The sequence below is a fragment of the Macrobrachium nipponense genome, chromosome 15, assembly GCF_015104395.2.
Source record: "Macrobrachium nipponense isolate FS-2020 chromosome 15, ASM1510439v2, whole genome shotgun sequence".
Lineage (NCBI taxonomy): Eukaryota > Metazoa > Arthropoda > Malacostraca > Decapoda > Palaemonidae > Macrobrachium > Macrobrachium nipponense.
This window is the reverse complement of record NC_087208.1, coordinates 58,804,181-58,829,474: the sequence shown is the minus strand read 5'-3', so window position 1 is coordinate 58,829,474 and position 25,294 is coordinate 58,804,181. Positions and strand designations below refer to the sequence as shown.

Below are 25,294 nucleotides of genomic sequence, written 5' to 3'. Positions count from 1 at the left end.
CCACTCTCTCTCCGGTTGACAAGCGCCCTAAATCGGACAGGCGCCTTCGCTGGACAGGCGGCGTCAAGAGCTTTGTTAGGCGCGTTTCGCCTGGCAGGCGCTCTTCTCCTGACTTTATTCGCTCGAGTCAGGCGCCGAGAGCTAGCAGGCGCTTTCTCCCCTGGTAGGGCGCTCACCTAGTAGGCGCTCTCGCCAGAGATTCTCTCGCCTCGGTTCAGGCGCCAAGAGCCTAGTAGGCGCTTTTCGTATGGCAGGGCGCAGTTCGCCTGGTAGCCGCTCTCCTTGGATAGGCGCCAAGAGCCTGATTAGAATTTTCTTCTTCAAACAGCGCTCTGCACCTGACTGCCTGCCTGACTCCATATTAGGCTTCAAGGATCTGGGAAACGCACTCCTCCAGACAGAAGGATGTTGCAAGTAGACACTTGCTGAAGCATTGTCTCCAAGACGTTATACGTCTAACTGCCTCTAGAGACTCCTTTTAAGAATAGTCGCGCCTCTAAGGATCAGGAGACTCTTCGGCTCAGAGGAACAGGACCCCTCAGAGAAAGAAGACCTAAAAGACGCCTCAGTTTCCTCCTATAAGAAACTAACGAGTTACTCTGCAAGAGTTTGGAGATATCCTTTCTCCTGTGGTCCCCCCTTCTCCTCTTTCGTTATTCTCCACTTCGAAGACGTCGAGGTTTCGTCTTGTGTAAGGATGAAACTACTGTTTTTCCATGAAGAAGGCGCTGAGAATTTGGAGAAATGGCTCCTTTCGAAGGAAGAGAAAGGGAAGACGGTTTTTTTTGTACATGAACTTTTCCTGTCAGACATATACTTAGCTTACATCTCTGACGTCACGACAGAAATTCAAAACTCGCGGCTAACGCGACAGGTAGGTCAGTGATCTACCTTACCCGCCGCTGGAGGCGGGTGTAAGAACCATCATACCTTTCTTGCCATATTTTTTCTGTCGTCGGTGTCGACCACACCTGTTGTCGGTACCTCTTTGACAGTTTGGGATTCTTTTTCTCGTTTTCGCCCTGGATGTTTCTACGGACTTTTGGTGAAGTACCCGATCTTTTGGCCTGGCATTCGCGATTTGTGTACAGTTTTGGACTTTTCTTTGGATTTTTCTTTGGATTTTTCTTGGATTCATGATGTCTGATGTTGATACTAAGAAAACTGCTATGTTTTAGAGTTTGTGTGTATGACTGAGTGTAAGGGGTGGAGGCTACCCCCCCTGAAAGCTGCAGGTAGACCCTCACACGGTATGTTTGAAGTGTAGAGGGAATGAATGCACCTTAATAACCCTTGTAATGAATGTGAAAAGCTGAATGAGGATGAATGGAAGTCTTTGTCTTCCTACTTGAGGAAGCTTGAAAAAGGATAAAGTTAGGAAAGCTTCTTCCAGGAGCAGTAAGTAGATCTCGTATTAGCGAGTTGGATGTAGATAATCCTATTTTAGAAGTAGCTCCTTTGTCATTTCAGCTCCTGCTCCCTGCACCGAAGCCGAAGATGCGCCTTCGGAAAGTGGCCTCAATGAAAGCCACCATTCGCAGTATGGAGAGGAAAATCAAGCAACTAGAAGGTAAAGAGTGATTCCAAATAGTGATTTGTGCAGTGAACCCAGTGCAGTGGAGTGTGCGTCTGATCGCGGGCCCTAATGCTTCCAGGCCTAGAACTCTTGCCAGACTCCCGTCCCAGGTGGGAGGAGGAAGTCGAAAAGCCGCAGGAAGGTTTAGGGAGCATCCCACGGTCAGGCGTTCCCCTCGTAGCTCCTGTTGATCATTCCCAGGCTACCTTGGATCGCTCCAAGAGAGAATTTGTGCGCCAGTGCTTCTCGTCGTCGCCTTCGCCTTCTCCTAAAAGAGGATGGAGCTCTTCGGAAGCCTCGCGCCCTTCGGGTTCGAGAGAGGCCTGGAATGCTCCCTTGCGCCCGCCCTTCCAGCCCTGAAGTTTTTTTCGAGAGCCTGAGGGGTGGAAGCGAAGAGCGTAAGAGATCTCAGGAGTATCGTTCACCGAGCGGAGGATCGACTCTCTCCTGTTCACCGAGTTTGTGAATTCTCCTGCAAGGTTTTGTTGGCTAACCTTCAGCGCAGATTTCGGCTCTGGCTGGCTCTCTTGCGGGTCTTCTCGTCGCAGGAAGGACGTCTCGCTTCCTGTAAAGAAGTCCAAGCTCCCCTCTCCTGACTCTCGCTTTTCGACGGAAAGAGGCGCGCTCCCCTGTGCGTTCGGATTCTCGCAGGAGAGTTTTTCTTCTTCAGACAAGGAGCAAACTGCGCGTAAGGAGATCCTCACCCTACAGACGCTCTTCTCGAGACAGGATCACCCCCTGACAGGCGCCAAGAGCCTAGTAGGCACTACCTCGCCTCGTAGCCGAATCCCTCGTCTCGACTCCACTCTCCGGTTGGACAAGCGCCCTAAATCGGAGCGGCGCCTTTTCGCTGGACAGGCGTCAAGAGCTTGTTAGGCGCGTTTCGCCTGGCAGGCGCTCTTCTCCTGACTTTTATTCGCCTCGGTCAGGCGCCGAGAGCCTAGCAGGCGCTTCTCCCCTGGTAGGCGGCTCACCTAGTAGGCGCTCGTCGCCAGAGATTCTCTCGCCTCGGTTCAGGCGCCAAGAGCCTAGTAGGCGCTTTTTTTTCGTTTAGGCAGGCGCAGTTTCGCCTGGTAGCCCGCTCTCCTTTGGATAGGCGCCAGAGCCTGATAGAATTTCTTCTTCAAAACGGCGCTCTGCACCTGACTGCCGCCTGACTCCTATTAGGCTTCAAAGGATCTGGGGAAACGCACTCCTCCAAGACAAGAGGATGTTTTGCAAGTAGACACTTGCCTGAAGCATTGTCTCCAAGACGTATTGTCTAACTGCCTCTAGAGACTCCTTTAAGAATAGTCGCGCCTCTAAGGATCAGGAGACTCTTCGGCTCAGGACAGGATCCTCAGAAGAAGAAGGACCTAAAGACGCCTCAGTTTCCCTCCTATAAGAAACTAACAGAGTTACTCCTGCAAAGAGTTGGAGATATCCTTTCTCCTGTGGCCTCCCCTTCTCCTCTTTCGTTATTTCCTCCACTTCGAAGACGTCGAAGGTTTTTCGTCTTGTGTAAAGGATGAAACCTACTGTTTCCATGAAGAAAGGCGCTGAGAGGTTTTGGATAATGGCTCCTTTCGAAGGAAGAGAAAGGGAAGACGGTTTTTTCTTTCCTCCGTCTAAACTGACCGGCAGATGGGATTCTGTACGAATCGGGAGAAAACCTTTAGGCCTCGCTCTCCCTTCTCTGGCGGACTCGGACTCTCTTCATTAGTGGATGCTGCTCGTCGTTCCGCCCTCTGTCCGCCAAGACTACGTGGGGAATGAACGAACTTGACCACTTACTGAAGGGAATGTTCCGAGTCCTGGAAGTTTTCAACTTCCTTGATGGTCTTTAGGTGTGCTGGCTAATAAGACCAAGACCCCAGATGCTCTGTCTCTGAAGATCTTAACTGTGTACTCACTTGCATGGATAAAGCAGTGAGAGACGGGATCGAGTGAAGTCTCCTCACTGTTTGGAGCTGGAGTGCTTAAGAAAACGTCGGTCTACTGTTCGTTTCTCACGAAGGCAGTGTCTCATGCACAAAGGGCATCGCTCTTGTATGCTCAAATTCTCTCCTCTCTGTTCCCCAAGAAAATTTAATCCAAGATGTCTCGAGTGCCCTTTTCAGCTAAGGCTACTCAGGACATGTTAGCCCAGGCGCGGGGCCAGGAAACCTCGCTCTGTCTTCCAACCCAAGACCAAGAAAAGAGCTCCTCTGAGACGGAGCCCTTTTCGAGGAGGACCCGCTGTCAGAGGTTCTGCAACCAGAGGGACAGACCTTTTAAGAGAGGTTAAAACCTTCTCCTAAGTCAGTCAGAGGGAAGAAATAGCGGTCAAGGACTCCAGACATCAGTGGGTGCCAGACGTACTGAGATTTGCCGAGGGTCTGGGCCCACAAAGGGGCGGACAAATTGGTCCCTATCGATTGTCAGCAAAGATAACCTCATTCCCTTCTCGTCAAGAACCACCCATTGACGACAAACTCCGAGGAGTTGGTAGCCAAGTACAAGGACCCCATCATGAATCAAGCCCTTTCTCTAGCAGTAGATCCTCATGCTAGAGAAGGAGGGCTATAGAACTATGAAAGATCCCCGCTCTGCGGGCTTTTACAACAGACTTTTCTAGTTCCGAAGAAACTCAGGAGGATGGAGACCGGTGTTGGATGTAAGCGCCCTGAACGTCTTTGTGGTAAAAGAGGAAGTTCGCCATGGAGACAACTTCCTCAGTGTTAGCCGGGCTCTTCGTCCCAGGGGGACTGGATGGTGTCTCTAGACCTTCAGGACGCTTACTTTTCATGTGCCGATCCATCCTTCTTCACGAAGTATCTACGATTCATGATGGGAGGAAAACATCTTCCAATTCAAACCTTTTGTGCTTTCGGCTATCAACTGCAACCCCCAAGTTTTCACGGGGGTAATGAAAAAAACGTGGCGCAGTGGCTACATTTGGAGGGATGAGGGTTGTCGCTTTATCTCGACGACTGGCTAATCAGAGCAGAGTCCCTCAAGAAAGATTTCTGGGAGGACCTTCAAAAGACCCTTACATTGGCAAGTTCGCTGGGACTTCTGGTGAACTTCCAGAAGTCTCAATAATCCCCAGTCAAGAGAGGGATCTATCTGGGGATTCGGATAGCTTCTGGCTGGCTTTTTCGGGCTTTTTTTCCGTCGCCAGAGAGGATAGCTCGTTGCTACGAGAAAATAACGACCTTCCTAGAGAAAGATTGCATGCACAGCGAGGGAGTGGATGAGTCTGCTGGGGACACTCTCCTCGCTGGAGCAATCGTTTCTCTAGGAAGGTTGCATCTCAGGCCTCTACAGTTTTTCTTCCTATACCAGAACTGGAGGCGTCTCTCCCTAGATCTGGAGTTCTCCTTCAAGATCTCAAGAGAAATCAAGAGAGACCTTCGGTGGTGGACGACCCACTTCGATTTGTGGAAGGAAATGTCTCTCTACATGCCGAAACCCCAGCACCCCAGTGTTTGTTTTTTCCCGACGCATCGGAGGGCAGGTTGGGGAGCGACACTCGGGACAAAGAAGTGTCAGGCACCTGGAAGGGGGATCAGGGTGTCCTGGCCACATCAACAAGAAAGAGGTTGATGGCAGTATGGATGGCATTGAAAGCTTCGTGACCCCACGTCCGGAATGCAGTAGTGCAGTCAATTCGGACAACACTACAGCCTTGGCGTACCATCAAGAAACGGGGGGACGCACTCCTTCTCCCTGTACGAAACCAGCAAAGGGATCTTCTGCTGTGGTCTCAAAACGAGGAAGATCAGTCTTCTCACCAGATTCTACAGGGAGAAAAGGAACGTCAGGGCCGATCTCCTGAGCAGAAGAATCAACTCCTGCCTTCCGAGTGGAACCCTCCACTCGGAAGTAGGCCAAGACCTGTGGAGAAGATGGGGCAGACCTCACATCGATCTCTTTGCAAACAGCAAAGAACGCAAGAATCGAACTTTATTGCTCCCCGATCTCAGACCCAAGGAGCAGTTTCAGTGGATGCTTTCTCCTAGATTGGACAGGACTAGACGTCTACGCCTTTCCCCCCTTCAAGTACTAGGGACAAACCCTCAAGAAGTTTTCTATCTCGGAGAGGACAAGAATGACGCTAGTAGCTCCGTTCTGGCCCGCCCAAGATTGGTTCAACAGAGGTACTGGAATGGTTGGTGGACTTTCAGAGCACTTCCACAAAGACAAGATTTGCTCAAACAACCCCACTTCGACAGGTATCACAGAACCTCCCCGCTCTCAATCTGACTGGCTTTCGACTGTCAAAAAGTCTTGTCAGAGCGAAGGGGTTTTCGACAAAAGTGCTAAGCCTATCGCCTCAGCTAGAAGAACCTTCGACCCCTTAAAGTCTACCAGTCGAAGTGGACGTTCTTCGCCGTTGGTGCGGAACCAGAAGTTTTTCCTCTTCCAGTACCTCTGTGACTCAGATAGCAGATTTCCTAGTTTTCCTCAGAGAAAAATGCGGTTTGGCAGTATCTACTATCAAAGGATACCGTAGCATGCTGGCTGCGGTGTTCAGACATAGGAATTTAGATCTTTCGAATAACAAGGATCTTCATGATCTATTAAGATCTTTTGAATCTGCCAAGAAAACTTTCAACTAGTTCCAAGTTGGAATCTGGATGTGGTTCTTCGTTTCCTGAGGGTCCGCTAGGTTTGAACCACCACATTTAGCCTCCTTCAAAGATCATCAACGAGGAAAGCTCTCTTTCTCATGGCCTTAGCATCAGCTAAAAAGGGTTAGTGAGATTCATGCCCTAGAAGGAAGGGTAGGTTTCAAAGGAGATTCCGTGGTTTGTTCCTTCCTTCCTTCGTTTTTTGGCAAAATGAGAACCCTCAAATCCGTGGCCAAGGAACTTTGAGGTTCGTGGTTTATCTGCCATAGTAGGGGAAGAACCTGAAAGAACTCTTTGCCCTGTTAGGAGTTTAAAAATACTACCTTCAGAAGAAGAAAACCCTTAAGGCATTGAGGATAGATTATGGTGCTCTGTAAAGGACCCCAGCAGACCATTGTCCCCCCCCCCCCCCGAAAAATCGCTGTCTTTTTTCTTCATTAGAAGTGTGTGAAAAGAAGCACATAAAGCTTGTAATGAGGAAACATTTCAAGATCCTAAAAGTCAAGCTCTGAAGTAAGAGCAATTGCCACTTCCTTGGCCTTTAAGAAAGAATATGTCTCTTCAGAATCTGATGAAAACTACATTCTGGAGATGTAATTTCATATTTCGCCAACCACTACCTAAAAGACGTCAGTATTACGTCTGACGTTGGCTTCGCGTTAGCCCCCGTACGTATCGGCGGATTCGTGCTGGGGCGGGAGGGAGCTGGAACATATCTTTAGTAGTTTTTTCCCTTGTTTTTTTTGGTATTTGAGTTCATATTGGTTGTATGAAAAATGATGCAGGTAGGCATCTTTTTTCGTTTCGTATGATAATAACGTTAGTTTGGGTTAGGGGTGATCGGATTTTGTTTGAAGCTCCCCGCCTGCGTTGGTAGTGGGACAGGTTCTGTCATAGAAGAGGGCGAACCCCCATTGACATGATCCGACTTGGAATTCTACTAAGTAAGAGGATATCAAGTCCCGTTAGTAGACCCAAAGAGTCTTTTTCAGCTGTAGGTCACGCCCTCGCTGTAGCTCTTCTGGCTATGCAGACTAATAGACAGTATCTATGAAGTCTTCAGCCTAAACAGGTAAGAACCAAGGTTATTTTTATCCTACAACAGGTGTTGTTTACCTTTTCTTTGTTATTTTCTCTTGTACCCTCCAACCCAAGGGTGTCAATCAAGCTAAGTATATGTCTGACAGGGAAAGTTCATGTACAAAAATGATATTGTTATTTTACAATAAAGTTTTGTACATACTTACCTGGCAGACATATACAGATTGATGGCCCGCCCAGCCTCCCCTCAGGGCGACAGGGTATAAGAGATAAAAAAATATGGCAAGAAAGGTATGATGGTTCTTACACCCGCCTCCCAGCGGCGGGTGGGGAAGTAGATCACTGACCTACCTGTCGCGTTAGCCGAGTTTGAATTCTGTCGTGACGTCAGAGATGTAAGCTAAGTATATGTCTGCCAGGTAAGTATGTACAAAACTTTATTGTAAAATAAACAATATCATTTTTCTTTCCCTCCGTCTAAACTGACCGGCAGATGGGATTCTGGTACGAATCGGGAGAACCTTTAGGCCTCGCTCTCCCTTCTCTGCGGACTCGGACTTCTCTTCATTAGTGGATGCTGCTCGTCGTTCCCGCCCTCTTTTGTCCGCCAAGACTACGTGGGGTGGGAATGAACGAACTTGACCACTTACTGAAGGAATGTTCCGAGTCCTGGAAGTTTTCAACTTCCTTGATTGGTCTTTAGGTGTGCTGGCTAATAAGACAAGACCCCAGATGCTCTGTCTCCTGAAGATCTTAACTTTGTGCTCACTTGCATGGATAAAGTCAGTGAGAGAACGGATGCGAGTTGAAGTCTCCTCACGTTTGGAGCTGGAGTGCTTAAGAATACGGTCGGTCTACTGTTCGTTTCTCACGAAGGGCAGTGTCTCATGCACAAAGGGCATCGCTCTTTGTATGCTCAAAACTCTCCTCTTCTGTTCCCCAGAAAATTATCCAAGTCTCGAGTGCCCTTTTCAGCTAAGGCTACTCAGACATGTTAGCCCAAGCGGCCAGGAAACCTCGCTCTGTCTTCCAACCCAAGACCAAGAAAGAGACTCCTGAGACAGGAGCCCTTTCGGGAGGAGGACCCGCTGTCGAGGTTCTGCAACCAGAGGGACTAGACCTTTTAAGAGAGTTAAAAACCTTCTCTAAGTCAGTCAGAGGGAAGAAATAGCGGTCAAGGACTCCAGACATCAGTGGGTGCCAGACTACTGAGATTGCCGAGGTCTGGGCCACAAGGGGCGACAATGGTCCCTATCGATTGTCAGCAAAGGATACCTCATTCCCTTCTCGTCAAGTACCACCATTGACGACAACTCCGAGGGAGTTGGTAGCCAAGTACAAAGGGACCCCATCATGAATCAAGCCCTTTCTCTAGCAGTAGATCTCATGCTAGAGAAAGGAGGCTATAGAACTAGTGAAAGATCCCCGCTCTGCGGGCTTTTTACAACAGACTTTTTCCTAGTTTCGAAGAACTCAGGAGGATGAGAGCCGGTGTTGGATGTAAGCGCCTGAACGTCTTTGTGGAAAAGAGGAAAGTTTTTCGCCATGGAGACAACTTCCTCAGTGTTAGCGGCTAACTTCGTCCAGGGGACTGGATGGTGTCTCTAGGACCTTCAGGACGCTTACTTCATGTGCCGTATCCATCCTTCTTCACGGAAGTATCTACGATTCATGATGGGAGGAAAACATCTTCCAATTCAAGCCTTGTGCTTCGGCCTATCAACTGCACCCAAGTTTTCACGGGTTAATGAAAAACGTGGCGCAGTGGCTACATTTGGAGGGAGAAATTGAGGGGTGTCGCTTTATCTCGACGACGGCTAATCAGAGCAGAGTCTCAAGAAAGATGTCTGGAGGACCTTCAAAAAGACCCTTACATTGGCAAGTTCGCTGGACTTTCTGGTGAACTTCCAGAAGTCTCAATTAATCCCCAGTCAAGAGAGGATCTATCTGGGGATTCGGATAGCTTCTCTGGCTTTTCGGGCTTTTCCGTCGCCAGAGAGGATAGCTCGTTGCTACGAGAAAATAACGACCTTCCTAGAGAAAGATGCATGCACAGCGAGGGAGTGGATGAGTCTGCTGGGGACACTCTCCTCGCTGGAGCAATTCGTTTTCTCTAGGAAGGTTGCATCTCAGGCCTCTACAGTTCTTCCTATACCAGAACTGGAGGCGTCTCTCCCTAGATCTGGATTCTCCTTCAAGATCTCAAGAGAAATCAAGAGAGACCTTCGGTGGTGGAACGACCCACTTCGATTTGTGGAAGGAATGTCTCTCTACATGCCGAACCCCAGCCATGTGTTGTTTTCCGACGCATCGGAGGCAGGTTGGGGAGCGACACTCGGGACAAGAGAAGTGTCAGGCACCTGGAAGGGGGATCAGTGTCCTGGCACATCAACAAGAAAGAGTTGATGGCAGTATGGATGGCATTGAAAGCTTCGAACCCCACGTCCGGAATGCAGTAGTGCAGGTCAATTCGGACAACACTACAGCCTTGGCGTACATCAAGAAACAGGGGGGACGCACTCCTTCTCCCTGTACGAAACAGCAAGGGATCTTCTGCTGTGTCTCAACGAGGAAGATCAGTCTTCTCACCAGATTCGTACAGGGAGAGGAACGTCAGGGCCGATCTCCTGAGCAGAAAGAATCAACTCTCTGCCTTCCGAGTGGACCTCCACTCAGAAGTTATGCCAAGACCTGTGGAGAAGATGGGGCAGACCTCACATCGATCTCTTTGCAACAGCAAAGAACGCAAGAATCGAACTTTATTGCTCCCCGATCTCAGACCCAGGAGCAGTTTCAGTGATGCGTTTCTCCTAGATTGGACAGGACTAGACGTCTACGCCTTTCCCCCTTCAAAGTACTAGGACAAACCCTCAAGAAGTTTGCTATCTCGGAGAGGACAAGAATGACGCTAGTAGCTCCGTTCTGGCCCGCCCAAAGATTGGTTCACAGAGGTACTGGAATGGTTGGTGGACTTTCCAAGAGCTTTCTTCACAAGACAAGATTTGCTCAAACAACCCCACTTCGACAGGTATCACAGAAACCTCCCCGCTCTCAATCTGACTGGCTTTCGACTGTCAAAAGTCTTGTCAGAGCGAAGGGGTTTTCGACAAAGCTGCTAAGCCTATCGCCTCAGCTAGAAGACCTTCGACCCTTAAAGTCTACCAGTCGAAGTGGGACGTCTTTCGCCGTTGGTGCAGGAACCAGAAGTTTTCCTCTTCCAGTACCTCTGTGACTCAGATAGCAGATTTCCTAGTTTTCCTCAGAGAAAAATGCGGTTTGGCAGTATCTACTATCAAAGGATACCGTAGCATGCTGGCTGCGGTGTTCAGACATAGGAATTTAGATCTTTCGAATAACAAGGATCTTCATGATCTATTAAGATCTTTTGAATCTGCCAAGAAAACTTCTAACGAAGTTCCAAGTTGGAATCTGGATGTGGTTCTTCGTTTCCTGAGGTCCGCTAGGTTTGAACCACCACATTTAGCCTCCTTCAAAGATCCTCACGAGGAAAGCCTCTTTCTCATGGCCTTAGCATCAGCTAAAAGGGTTAGTGAGATTCATGCCCTAGAAGGAAGGGTAGGTTTCAAAGGAGATTCCGTGGTTGTTCCTTCCTTCCTTCGTTTTTGGCAAAAAAATGAGAACCCCTCAAATCCGTGGCCAAGGAACTTTGAGGTTCGTGGTTTATCTGCCATAGTAGGGGAAGAACCTGAAAGAACTCTTTGCCCTGTTAGGAGTTTAAAATATACTACCTTCAGAAGAAGAAAACCCTTAAGGGCATTGAGGATAGATTATGGTGCTCTGTAAGGACCCCAGCAGACCATTGTCGAAAAATGCGCTGTCTTTCTTCATTAGAAGTGTGAAAGAAGCACATAAAGCTTGTAATGAGGAACATTTCAAGATCCTAAAAGTCAAGGCTCATGAAGTAAGAGCAATTGCCACTTCCTTGGCCTTTAAGAAGAATATGTCTCTTCAGATCTGATGAAAACTACATTCTGGAGATGTAATTCAGTATTCGCCAACCACTACCTAAAAGACGTCAGTATTACGTATGACGAGTGCTTCGCGTTAGGCCCGTACGTATCGGCGGATTCGGTGCTGGGGCAGGAGCTGGAACATATCCTTAGTAGTTTTTTTTCCCTTGTTTTTTTGGTATTTGAGTTCATATGGTTGTATGAAAAATGATGCAGGTAGGCATCTTTTTTCGTCTCGTAATGATAATAACGTTAGTTTGGTTAGGTGATCGGATTTGGTTTGAAGCTCCCTGCGTTGGTAGTGGACAGGTTCTGTCATAGAAGAGGGCGAACCCCCATTGACATGATCCGACTTGGATTCTACTAAGTAAGCGGATATCAAGTCCCGTTAGTAGACCCAAAGAGTCTTTTCAGCTGTAGGTCACGCCCTCGCTGTAGCTCTTATGGCTATGCAGACTAATAGACAGTATCTATGAAGTCTTCAGCCTAAACAGGTAAGAACCAAGGTTATTTTTATCCTACAACAGGTGTTGTTTACCTTTTCTTTGTTATTTTCTGTCTTGTACCCTCCACCAAGGGTGTCAATCAGCTAAGTATATGTCTGACAGGAAAGTTCATGTACAAAAATGATATTGTTATTTTACAATAAAGTTTTGTACATACTTACCTGGCAGACATATACGATTGATGGCCCAGCCCAGCCTCCCCTCAGGAGACAGGTATAAGAGAGAAAAAAATATGGCAAGAAAGGTATGATGGTTCTTACACCCGCCTCCTCCCAGCGGCGGGTAAGGTAGATCACCTGACCTACCTGTCGCGTTAGCCGCGAGTTTTGAATTCTGGTCGTGACGTCAGAGATGTAAGCTAAGTATATGTCTGCCAGGTAAGTATGTACAAAACTTTATTGTAAAATAAACAATATCATTTTTCTTTCCCTCCGTCTAAACTGACCGCAGATTGGGATTCTGGTACGAATCGGGAGAACCTTTAGGCCTCGCTCTCCCTTCGTCTGCGGACTCGGCCACTTCTTCTTCATTAGTGGATGCTGCTCGTCGTTCCGCCCTCTTGTCCGCCAAGACTACGTGGGAATGAACGAACTTGACCACTTACTGAAGGGAATGTTCCGAGTCCTGGAAGTTTTCAACTTCCTTGATTGGTCTTTAGGTGTGCTGGCTAATAGACCAAGACCCCAGATGCTCTGTCTCCTGAAGATCTTAACTGTGTACTCACTTGCATGGATAAAGCAGTGAGAGACGGATCGAGTGAAGTCTCCTCACTGTTTGGAGCTTGGAGTGCTTAAGAAACGGTCGGTCTACTGTTCGTTTCTCACGAAGGCAGTGTCTCTGCACAAAGGGCATCGCTCTTGTATGCTCACTCTCTCCTCTCTGTTCCCCAAGAAAATTATCCAAGATGTCTCGAGTGCCCTTTCAGCTAAGGCTACTCAGGACATGTTAGCCCAAGCGGCCAGGAAACCTCGCTCTGTCTTCCAACCCAAGACCAAGAAAGAGACTCCTCTGAGACAGGAGCCCTTTCGAGAGGACCCGCTGTCGAGGTTCTGCAACCAGAGGGACTAGACCTTTTAAGAGAGTTAAAACCTTCTCTAAGTCAGTCAGAGGGAAGAAATAGCGGTCAAGGACTCCAGACATCAGTGGGTGCCAGACTACTGAGATTTGCCGAGGTCTGGGCCCACAAAGGGGCGGACAATTGGTCCCTATCGATTGTCAGCAAAGGATACCTCATTCCCTTCTCGTCAAGACCACCATTGACGGACAACTCCGAGGGAGTTGGTAGCCAAAGTACAAGGACCCCATCATGAATCAAGCCCTTTCTCTAGCAGTAGATCTCATGCTAGAGAAGAGGCTATAGAACTAGTGAAAGATCCCCCGCTCTGCGGGCTTTTACAACAGACTTTTCCTAGTTCCGAAGAACTCAGGAGGATGAGACCGGTGTTGGATGTAAGCGCCCTGAACGTCTTTGTGGAAAAAGAGGAAGTTCGCCATGGAGACAACTTCCTCAGTGTTAGCGGCTCGTCGTCCAGGGGACTGGATGGTGTCTCTAGACCTTCAGGACGCTTACTTTCATGTGCCGATCCATCCTTCTTCACGGAAGTATCTACGATTCATGATGGGAGGAAACATCTTCCAATTCAAAGCCTTGTGCTTCGGCCTATCAACTGCACCCCAAGTTTTCACGGGGTTAATGAAAAAACGTGGCGCAGTGGCTACATTTGGAGGGAGTGAGGGTGTCGCTTTATCTCGACGACTGGCTAATCAGAGCAGAGTCTCAAGAAAGATGTCTGGAGGACCTTCAAAAGACCCTTACATTGGCAAGTTCGCTGGGACTTCTGGTGTAACTTCCAGAAGTCTCAATTAATCCCCAGTCAAGAGAGGATCTATCTGGGGATTCGGATAGCTTCTCTGGCTTTTCTGGGCTTTTCCGTCGCCAGAGAGGATAGCTCGTTGCTACGAGAAAATAACGACCTTCCTAGAGAAAAGATGCATGCACAGCGAGGGAGTGGATGAGTCTGCTGGGGACACTCTCCTCGCTGGAGCAATTCGTTTCTCTAGGAAGGTTGCATCTCAGGCCTCTACAGTTCTTCCTATACCAGAACTGGAGGTGTCTCTCCCTAGATCTGGAGTTCTCCTTCAAGATCTCAAGAGAAATCAAGAGAGACCTTCGGTGGTGGAACGACCCACTTCGATTTGTGGAAGGAATGTCTCTCTACATGCGAACCCCAGCCATGTGTTTGTTTTTCCGACGCATCGGAGGCAGGTTGGGAGCGACACTCGGGACAAGAGAAGTGTCAGGCACCTGGAAAGGGGGATCAGGTGTCCTGGCACATCAACAAGAAAGAGTTGATGGCAGTATGGATGGCATTGAAAGCCTTCGAACCCCACGTCCGGAATGCAGTAGTGCAGGTCAATTCGGACAACACTACAGCCTTGGCGTACATCAAGAAACAGGGGGGACGCACTCCTTCTCCCTTGTACGAAACAGCAAGGGATCTTCTGCTGTGGTCTCAAACGAGGAAGATCAGTCTTCTCACCAGATTCGTACAGGGAGAAAGGAACGTCAGGGCCGATCTCCTGAGCAGAAAGAATCAACTCCTGCCTTCCGAGTGGACCCTCCACTCAGAAGTATGCCAAGACCTGTGGAGAAGATGGGGCAGACCTCACATCGATCTCTTTGCAACAGCAAGAACGCAAGAATCGAACTTATTGCTCCCCGATCTCAGACCCAGGAGCAGTTTCAGTGGATGCGTTTCTCCTAGATTGGACAGGACTAGACGTCTACGCCTTTCCCCCTTCAAAGTACTAGGACAAACCTCAAGAAGTTTGCTATCTCGGAGAGGACAAGAATGACGCTAGTAGCTCCGTTCTGGCCCGCCCAAGATTGGTTCACAGAGGTACTGGAATGGTTGGTGGACTTTCCAAGGAGCACTTCCACAAAGACAAGATTTGCTCAAACAACCCCACTTCGACAGGTATCACAGAAACCTCCCCGCTCTCAATCTGACTGGCTTTCCGACTGTCAAAAGTCTTGTCAGAGCGAAGGGTTTCGACAAAAGCTGCTAAGGCTATCGCCTCAGCTAGAAGACCTTCGACCCTTAGTCTACCAGTCGAAGTGGGACGTCTTTCGCCGTTGGTGCAGGAACCAGAAGTTTTCCTCTTCCAGTACCTCTGTGACTCAGATAGCAGATTTCCTAGTTTTCCTCAGAGAAAAATGCGGTTTGGCAGTATCTACTATCAAAGGATACCGTAGCATGCTGGCTGCGGTGTTTCAGACATAGGAATTTAGATCTTTCGAATAACAAGGATCTTCATGATCTATTAAGATCTTTTTGAATCTGCCAAGAAAACTTCTAACGAAGTTCCAAGTTGGAATCTGGATGTGGTTCTTCGTTTCCTGAGGTCCGCTAGGTTTGAACCAACCACATTTAGCCTCCTTCAAAGATCTCACGAGGAAAGCTCTCTTTCTCATGGCCTTAGCATCAGCTAAAAGGGTTAGTGAGATTCATGCCCTAGAAGGAAGGGTAGGTTTCAAAGGAGATTCCGTGGTTTGTTCCTTCCTTCCTTCGTTTTTGGCAAAAATGAGAACCCCTCAAATCCTGGCCAAGGAACTTGAGGTTCGTGGTTTATCTGCCATAGTAGGGGAAGAACCTGCAAAGAACTCTTTGCCCTGTTAGGAGTTTAAATACTACCTTCAGAAGAACGAAAACCCTTAGGGCATTGAGGATAGATTATGGTGCTCTGTAAAGGACCCCAGCAGACCATTGTCGAAAAAATGCGTGTCTTTCTTCATTAGAAGTGTGTGAAAGAAGCACATAAAGCTTGTAATGAGAACCATTTCAAGATCCTAAAAGTCAAGGCTCATGAAGTAAGAGCAATTGCCACTTCCTTGGCCTTTAAGAAGAATATGTCTCTTCAGAATCTGATGAAAAACTACATTCTGGAGATGTAATTTCAGTATTCGCCAACCACTACCTAAAAGACGTCAGTATTACGTATGACGAGTGCTTCGCGTTAGGCCCGTACGTATCGGCGGATTCGGTGCTGGGGCAGGGAGCTGGAACATATCCTTAGTAGTTTTTTTCCCTTGTTTTTTTTTGGTGTATTTGAGTTCATATGGTTGTATGAAAAATGATGCAGGTAGGCATCTTTTTTCGTTTCGTAATGATAATAACGTTAGTTTGGTTAGGTGATCGATTGGTTTGAAGCTCCCTGCGTTGGTAGTGGACAGGTTCTGTCATAGAATAGGGCGAACCCCCATTGACATGATCCGACTTGGATTCTACTAAGTAAGCGGATATCAGTCCCGTTAGTAGACCCAAAGAGTCTTTTCAGCTGTAAGGTCACGCCCTCGCTGTAGCTCTTATGGCTATGCAGACTAATAGACAGTATCTATGAAGTCTTCAGCCTAAACAGGTAAGAACCAAGGGTTATTTTATCCTACAACAGTGTTGTTTACCTTTTCTTTGTATTTTCTGTCTTGTACCCTCCACCAAGGGTTGTCAATCAGCTAAGTATATGTCTGACAGGAAAGTTCATGTACAAAAATGATATGTTATTTACAATAAAGTTTTGTACATACTTACCTGGCAGACATATACGATTGATGGCCCGCCCAGCCTCCCCTCAGGAGACAGGTATAAGAGAGAAAAAATATGGCAAGCAAAGGTATGATGGTTCTTCACACCCGCCTCCCAGCGGCGGGTAAGGTAGATCCCACCTGACCTACCGGTCGCGTTAGCCGCGAGTTTTGAATTCTGTCCGTGACGTCAGAGATGTAAGCTAAGTATAGGTCTGCCAGGTAAGTATGTACAAAACTTTATTGTAAAATAACAATATCATTTTTGATATAAAATATTGTAGCCTAATTATGTAGCGTTCAAAGTTATAATGTATCTTGTTTCTGGACAGGCAAGCCGAGTTTATCGTCACCCGGGACTTCTCAAGTACATTGATGGTGGAATAATTGGGGGAGAAGTTGTAGTGGTTACAGAGAGAGCAGTTCCCTTACTTCATCAAGACTTGGGAATGTTTTCTCCACTTCATATTTCTGCTGGGTTACTGTCAATCATTGAAACACTTGTCTTCCTGCATGACAGGGTAAGTTAATGTATTTTAATGTGTAATTTATATTTTTATAGGCCAATCTTAATAGTATGGGTTTTAATTCATTGGTCTTATAAACTGTTCATTCATAATATTATTGTTTATAGTTCAACTGGAACTCATCTTTTCCATTTAATTTGTCTCAGAAACAGAAAGTTGTGATTTTGTACAAACAAGTTTTATTTTTATAATTCAGGCCATTGCCAGGCACTGAGGTTCATCTTCCAACTCTTTTTGATGGGGATTCTGTGCTCCCTCATTTAGAACCTAACTGAGGCAGAAGTTTGCATAATGAAAACTAAGTTTTTTCCTACTATCATTTTTCATTCTTAAACTATGGAAAAAATAATTTGACTCATTATTATTGGCATTCATATGAAACAGTATTTTTTACCATAGATAGAACTTTTATAAATAGCCATATTTGTGGGTCATTGTTTTCAAGAGCACCTTGCTTGAATGCTATTGCCGCTCTTAGCCTTGCCATTCAATTTAAGTCTTACAACTCCAAAGGTACTCCATCATGTCATTCACTTCTGGATTATGTAATTCTCCACTTTTGTTACGGTTCTCTTAATGATTAAGTTGTATATGTATTTAGAAAAAGATGTCACCAGTTATGATAATAGCAAACAGCAGTCTCGCATAACTAAACTTGATTTTGGGGACTATGCCCATCTCAGTTTCTTCACTTGAAGAAAATTTTTTTTTTTTTATTTTATTATACAGGGTGTCCATAAAGTCCCAGTACCATTCTGAGCGCTAAATACTTGTAATGGTGCTGGGACTTTATGGACACCCTGTAGAAGATGGCTTTGAGAAATACAGTTTATATGTTGATCAACACTGTATCCTTATGGTTACCAAAATTTTAGACTTCGTCTGTTCTTTCGTGGGAATAAAGAGAGTACGTACTAAACTTGATTTTATCCAATTATGTAGATATCTCTTTCTTCCTTGAAGATTCTATGGAATGTTATATCATGTTTGCATTTTCATTATTAATAATATTTTCTCAGTTTAATGAAAAATATAGCTTAGTATAGTATTGTTATTTTGATTTTTATTCAACTATGAATTTAAAGGCAAACCCAAATGATTTCATGGATAATCAGAGAAGAGATGGATTTTGTAACATTTTTCCGAACCAAATATTAGTTTTGTTCATACAGTATATGTTACTGTTTGTATCAAGAAATAATCTGTGAATAGAAATTTACTAAGTTTATTGTAAGTGACAGTAATATGCTGTTTTGAGATTACTGTACTGTGATTTTAAAACAAATTCTAATTGTGTTGTTCCGTTATTCTTTCAGGCGGGTGTTAGTCACAACAATGTAAGTCCAGCTGGAATTTTTGTCACCTCTGATGGAGCATGGAAACTGTGGGGTCTTGAATATTCATGCAGGTACTTTTGAGTTTTCTAATGTTACACTACTGCTTTTCAAGCGTTTATGGAATTGTCAGAAGAAAGTAAGAAATGTGCTGTAGGTTATGAGTAGTGTGGTTGGTGTCTAAACTGCAGATTTGAAAATTGTATTACAGTATATGTTGTTACCAAAAATTATTTCACATACTACTTTGAGGGTCAAGACATGCATATGTATCTGGTTTTTCAGCAAGGACAGAAAAATTCACATAGATACTGTGAATATTTTGACATTGCATGACATAGTAGCTTTGATGTCTTAGTTCATCAGCAGAGATTTTGTTGGACATGTGATTAAGGTTAGCATGTTTACAGTATTAATTAATGAATATGAAAGTATTTTGCCTTATATGTATAAAGTAGAAATTCTGAAATTAATCATTGCTGAGTTTGTATTTTCACTAGAAACAATTTTGACCAAGCACAGTTGCCAATAGTCCCTTGTGTACACAATGTTGTTAACTTTACCGCTTCCCAGGTTGCGTTAGAAGATTTATACTAATGTTAAGACCAAGGGTTTGTTAGTTATGAAAAATACAAATTGTTTAAAAATTTGTCATTTTACTGCATGTAAAGTATTTGCTACAATTAATATAGGAACATCGTTTCTTACCATCTTGTCTGTGAACTTTAAAAATTTTGTTGCAGCTTTGGAGAACTGACTCGGGATCACATTGAACATATAAATAGTTACTGCCATGAAAAGTCTGTTCCACCTGATGATAAGTCTAGAATCTCCCCTTCATACCAACATGCAAGAGATTCATATGCATTTTCTTGCTTAGTAAAAGAAATCTTGACTCCTGATATTGTCACAGGTAAGGAGCTGAATAAGTCAAAATGCTCATCTCATCTCCCAATTTTGAATAATTCATTTGCTTTATCATTAAAATCTGAACATCTTTTTCTTATGCAAAGTACACATTTTTTTTCTGAGAAGATAGTAAGTTTGAAGTACTATACAAAAGATCCACATACGTATATTGTTATAACTTGTTTTCTTATATGTAGTATGTCATTAGAATTGAAAGAAAAAATAAATTATGTGTTTTTTTTTGTTTTTTTTTATTTGGCAGAAATAGCTGGTGCAGAAGACTTTTTGAATGTCATTACTGAGAAAGGTTTGAGTAAAGATTGGAGTAAAAGGCCTCGCTTGGTAGATCTTGCCAAACATCAGATCTTTAGTCATGATTTTCTCAAAATTCATGACAATTTAAGCAATGTCGTTCTTCTTCATGACCACAAGAGAGAAGAATTCCTCCAGTGAGTAAATACAGTTCTGTATTTGCATTTGTTTTGCTGCCCGCTTATTAGTTCTTGATAAAAGATATCTTTATCTTTATAGAAAGTGATTGAAAGTGAACACAAAAAAGAAAAAAGGGATTTTGACGAAGGAAAAATCTATTTCTGGGTGATTGGCTCGTGTCGCCCTATGAAAGATCCTTAACATCATTCTTTCTAGGTAAAAATTAGCCTAAAAGTTTACCAGAGAAAAAACAAAATTAAGAAAATGTCAGTAAAACTGACTCGCTTCACTCTTAAAAAGAAGTGTCGGTATGATAATAGGGGCGAGTGTGGAACACTACCACGAGACAAACACCAATTAGAACTTCCTATCAGAATCCCCCCAAGAGAGAGCTGATACCAACGGGCGATGCAGCCTCTACTACTACTACTAGAGGACGCCACGGACAGCAGCGCCCCTAGCGGACATCCTTAATTAAAACAGTTAAATACATCTTGTCCTGCAAGGGGGGTGGGGGAAAACAAACCATCAAAGGGGGGATTTCATAGGGCGACACGAGCCAATCACCCAGAAATATTTTTGTTTTTTCCTTCGTCAAAATCCCTTTTTCTGGGCTCAGCTCATGTCGGCCTATGAAAGAGTACCATGAGAAACAGACAAGATGGGAAAAAAGGAATAATGAACAAACAGTGTAAAATGATGGATATAATATAAGTAAATCAATTACAGCATACAAACTAAGCCCACTTAAACTACTTATACTAAACAGTAAAATAATAGAACGTTAGTAATCTTAAAGTACTTAAATGGTAATTACAGTAAATTACAGTGCTGCATGTAATAAAGAAAAAAGGGAGATTTACTTAACAAAATTATAAAATATACAAACTCATGTGTCCTACCCTAGCATAAAAATAAGGGTAGGTACACTGAAATCCATCATTAATACAAGTATTGCAAAATATATACAAACACATTGTGTCCTACCCTAGCATAAAAATAAGGGTAGGTACACTGAGTTCATCATAAATACAAAAAATGGTGAATATATTAACAAACATATTGTGTCCTACCCTAGCATAAAAATAAGGGTAGGTACACTGAAGTACATTATCAGTACAAGTGTGGATGTCCCTAGCAAAAAAATAAGGGACAATCCACTATATGATTCAACGGCTAAGGCTATGATATTGAGTAGCTGGCGATAGGGTGAGGCATGTGGCTGATGTAGGTAGAAAAGGAGACCTGGTATCTATACTACAACTACTATACAGTATCAGGGGAAAACTATGTTTCCCGATGCTACTGCTGAAAACTTTAAAGATTCCAAGGACTTTAGATAATGCCGTTTAAAGACTGTCGGGGATTTCCATCCAGTATACTTTCTAAGATCCTCAAAGTTCATATGTTGAAAATAATTAATTGAGGTGGCTACTCCCCTGATATCATGTGCTTTTGGGAATGACTCAGGGTTGGCTTGTTTAATGAAGTAAAGGATTTGCTGTCTAATGCCTTTCACTGACAAGTACCACCTTTTTTCTCTCTGTAAGAGAGCACCTGAGGATCTTGAAGAAGTACGAGATAGAAAGGCTCTAAGAGTTGATACTGGGCAGAGAGAAGGATCCTGTGGAAGTGGGATAACCTTCCAAGGAGCCCACCTTGCAGAGGATCCTCATTTTTGCTAAAAAGCTACGATCCGGAGCAAGTAGAACTTCTCCTGATGGGAGGAATTCCACATGACCCGCATCCCTGGATAGAGCCGACAGTTCTGAAATTCTAGCTCCTGAGGCTAGGCTTAATAAGAATAATGTCTTCCTCAGGAGCATTATGAATGTACAAGATGAGTTGTCAGTATCTGAAGCTAGTTTGAGGACATCATTTAAGAACCATGAAACTGTAGTAGGCCTCTGAGAAGGTCTAAGTCTAGCACAGGCTTTAGGGATAGATGTGAAATAAGATTCCAGTCAGATCTATCTGAAACCTACTTGAAAGATTTTCTTCAAGGCCGATTTATGAGTGGTAACGTGCTAGCTGCTAAACCTTTTTTCAAACAAGGTATGAAAAAGGATATAGGCCAAATTAACTGTCATGGTTGTAGTGTTCGATTCTCATCAAGAAAGATGCTAATTTTTTGTTTTAACAGCTGAGTCATATTGTCTAATGGTTGACTCTCTCTTATCTGATTCTAGGAAGAGAATATTCTGTGGATCAATATCAGCATCTTTATTAGCCGCAAACTTCATGAAGTCCATAAAGTTAGGGTCTGGAGAGTTCCTGAGGAAAGCGACACAGTCCTCATTTGTACTGATTGTGATAGCTTGGTATTGGGGATCCGTTGAGGTCGGAGACCCAATTCCAGAAGAAGAGGATACCAGTTGCTCTTGGGCCAGTCCGGTGCAATCAGAGCTACTATCCCTTTGAAAGACCTTAGTTTGCTTAGGACTTTCAAGAAGAAGATTCACTGGAGGAAAAACATAAATTCTCCTCCACTGATTCCAATCCAACGACAGGGCGTCCGTGGCATAAGCCAGAGGGTCCAGGTTGGGGGCCACATAGCAAGGGAGCTTGTGGTTTCGCTTGTGAGGCGAAGAGATCCACTTGGAGACCTGGGACTCTCAGGCTTACCCACTGGAATGACCCGACTCCAGAGACCACTCTGATTCCAGAGGAACTGACCGGGACAGGCGTCTGCATCACATTCCTTACTCTGCCAGGTGAGTGGCAGACAGATGCCATTTGTGTTTGTTTGCTAATGCAAAGATGGCTATCATGAAATGATTTCACATGCTTGGATTTGGACCCCTCCTCTGTTGATGCAATGAACTACCACTGCACTGTCCAAAACTAGCCTTAGATGAGACTTCTTCGGGGGAAGCAGTCTCTTCAGAGTAAGAAATACTGCCATTGCTTCCAACACGTTTATGTGGAGCTGGCGAAATTGAACTGACCAAGTCCCCTGAACCTGTTTGAACTGAGAGTATCCCCCCACCCGGACAGGGATGCATCCGTGTGAATGGTTAACACTGGGACGGGGATATTGAAGGGTACTTTCTTGGCTAAGTTCTTTACTTTTGATCAAGGCCGTAGTTGGTTGCGGAGGATCTGTGGAACTTACTGACAACTTGTCTCGATATTTGGAGTTTGCTTTTGACCGCCAAATTCGATTTATATCTTTTAGCCTTGCTTTCAGAGGATATCTGTTACCGAAGCAAACTGAAGAGACCCTAGATTCTCTCCTGGTTTCTTCTTGACGTTTTGTTTGCATTTGAGAAATTGCCTGACAGATTTTGCTATTTCCTTCCGTTTGACTACTGGAATTGACAGATTGTGGGAAGACAAATCCCATTGGATTCCTAGCCACTGAAAACGAGATTCCGGAGTAAGTCTGGATTTCGTTTGGTTTATCTGGAACCCCAGATGTTCCAGAAAGTGAACTACCTTTTTGGTGGCTTTGAGACATTCCTCGACTGTTGGTGCCCAGATCAACCAATCGTCGAGGTATGCTGCTACCATGATTCCCCTGAGCTCTCAATTGTTGTACAACCTTCTGCTATCTTTGTGAATACCCTGGGGGGCTACATTCAGAACCGAAGGGCATCACTTTGAATGAGAATGTTTGATTTCCTAGCCTGAATCCTAGGAATGGGCGGAAGTGCCTGGCTATAGGGATATGATAGTATGCGTCTGTAAGATCGATGGAGCATGTGACGGCTCCACGCGGAAGTAAAAGGTCCTTACTTGCGAGAGGGTAAGCATCTTGAACTTGTCGCAACGGAATGAAAGAGTTTAGCCTTGACAAGTCTAAGATTACCCTTCTTTTTGTTGAGCCTTTCTTTGGCACGCTGAATAAGCGACCTTGAAATTTTTGTTATGTTGACTCTTCGCAATAGACTCCTTTCTGAAGGGTTCTTCCGCGTATCTGTCAATTCCTTTGACGGTATCTGATGGAATGATTTGATGGAGGGAGGATCTTTGATCCAACTCCACCTAATCCTTTGGACACTATGCTCTGTGCCCAATTGCTGAACCCCCACCTGTGGCGGAAGAGGACAGCCTCCCTCCTACCTGGGGAGCCTCATTGTTGATGGGCGGGTTGGCCACCACGCCCTCCTCTGAACTGTCTGCTCCTCGTACCCCTTCCTGCGCCACGCTGACGAAAGTAACCTCTCGCCCTACTCTCGGCTGAGTGTAGCCTTGAGCCTCATATGCAGGTTGAAGGCCGGCCGGCCGATAAGCGTAGGAAGTGGATGGCTGAGATTGCGGGGGCAACAGGAGGATAGGCTGGTTCTGCTTTGAGCTGGTAGGTTGTCCCTGTTGGGTAACCGGGACCGCCTGCACAAATTGCTGCTGTTGCTGGAGTTTTTTATATGGCTGGAACCTCTTACCAGCCTTCTTCGGTTTCTTGCCAGCAGTGGGAACGGATTCCTGTTTCCTCTTTGAGGAAATACCCCACCTAGCTCTAAGGCTCTGGTTGAGTCTAGCAGCTTCGTGGTGTACCTCGTTAACCGCTGACTCTGGGAAGAGATCCGCTCCCCACATGCTAGCGGCCAAGAGTCTATTAGGCTCATGCCTGATGGTACATTCTTGTAAGACATGCTTCCGGCAGTTCCTCCTAGCCTGGAAGAAGTCAAAAGCGTCCGTTAGAACCGTCTGGAACTGAGATTTCGCCAGAATCTTGAACAGCGGTTCCGTCGCGTAAGAGAGGGCAGCCATTTCCGTGATTATAAGGGAATTGAGGGACCTGCCAAACCTAGTTTCGCGCATCAAACTCTGCCTGGATTAGGAATCCGGCAGCCTTGGTAGTTTCTCGCCGAACTGGTCCATGGCGCAGTCCGGTTTGAGCTTACCAAGCGTGAACGTAGCTGGCAAGTTCTCCCACAATTCTCCGAAGGCAGGGAAGAGCGGAGAAGTAGACTCCGCCTCCCTCAACTGTGGGATGGGCTCATCCTTGAGGACTGCCTGAAGGGACTTCTCCACTAATTTCGTGGCGAACGGAAGAGAAACCTCCTCTTCCGTCGCGAAAATAGTGAAGGGACTCTTGAAGGCCTGGAGTTTGGTGTTCGTACACTCCCAGTCCTCAAGGCAGTGAACCCATTCCCGCTGAGCGTGATCTCTACTATATAAGGACCGACTCCTTGATAGATCTTGTCTTCCCTCGTCAGAGCCGTTGGCGTCAGCCTAGCATAACCGATGAAAGGCTGCGTCAGACCCGGAGGGTAAAACTCGAAGTCCTCAATCCTTCGAGTTCCACACTCCGAGATAGAGATCATTCCATCTTTGAACGGAGCGTAGGCAGCTACTCTCCATAGAGAAAGCTGGCAAGAGTCATATGGCGGGAGTTGAAGAATCCCCGTGCTTGACGCTGGGGAGACTGGGGGAGGAACCTGAGATAGCCCAGCTACTCGGTCCTCATTTTCTCTCATTCTGTTAGAGAGATCCTGGATTGATTGGCCAGATTGAGACAGAGTGTTTGACAACTGTGCAAACATCTGCTCGAATCGTGACCCCAGTGCGGAGATTTGCGAGCCTACCAGCACGCCCACCTGTTCCATCACCCCTGCTGAGAAAAGCAGATGGGATCAAAGGGTTGCTAGTGCCTGCTACCCCTACCGGCGTAGCCGGAGTGGAAGCGGTGGAGGCGGGAGAAGGCAGTGTGACTCGGCGGGAGTGCGAGCCTTCTCCTTCGAAGCCTTGCTTCTGGAGCTCTTTGGGTGAGAAGAGCTCTGCTTTGCTTTCACAGCATCGGCGTAGGAAGTCGACGACTTCTTAGCCGAAGAAGACGAAGACGACTGCCTAGAAGTCGTCTTGGCTAGAGTCTTCG

General features: G+C 45.7%; 1 protein-coding gene across 1 annotated transcript in view; it reads left to right on the top strand.

Moving 5' to 3' along the window:
- LOC135194982 (protein-associating with the carboxyl-terminal domain of ezrin-like) overlaps positions 1–25,294 on the top strand; it is a 62,881-nt gene that overhangs the window by 25,259 nt on the left and 12,328 nt on the right. Inside the window, exons 3-6 of the mRNA XM_064221234.1 lie at positions 16,604–16,792; positions 18,115–18,206; positions 18,876–19,045; positions 19,304–19,490. Of these exons, the coding sequence (XP_064077304.1) occupies positions 16,604–16,792; positions 18,115–18,206; positions 18,876–19,045; positions 19,304–19,490 (638 nt within the window). The remainder of the gene's footprint in view (positions 1–16,603; positions 16,793–18,114; positions 18,207–18,875; positions 19,046–19,303; positions 19,491–25,294) is intronic.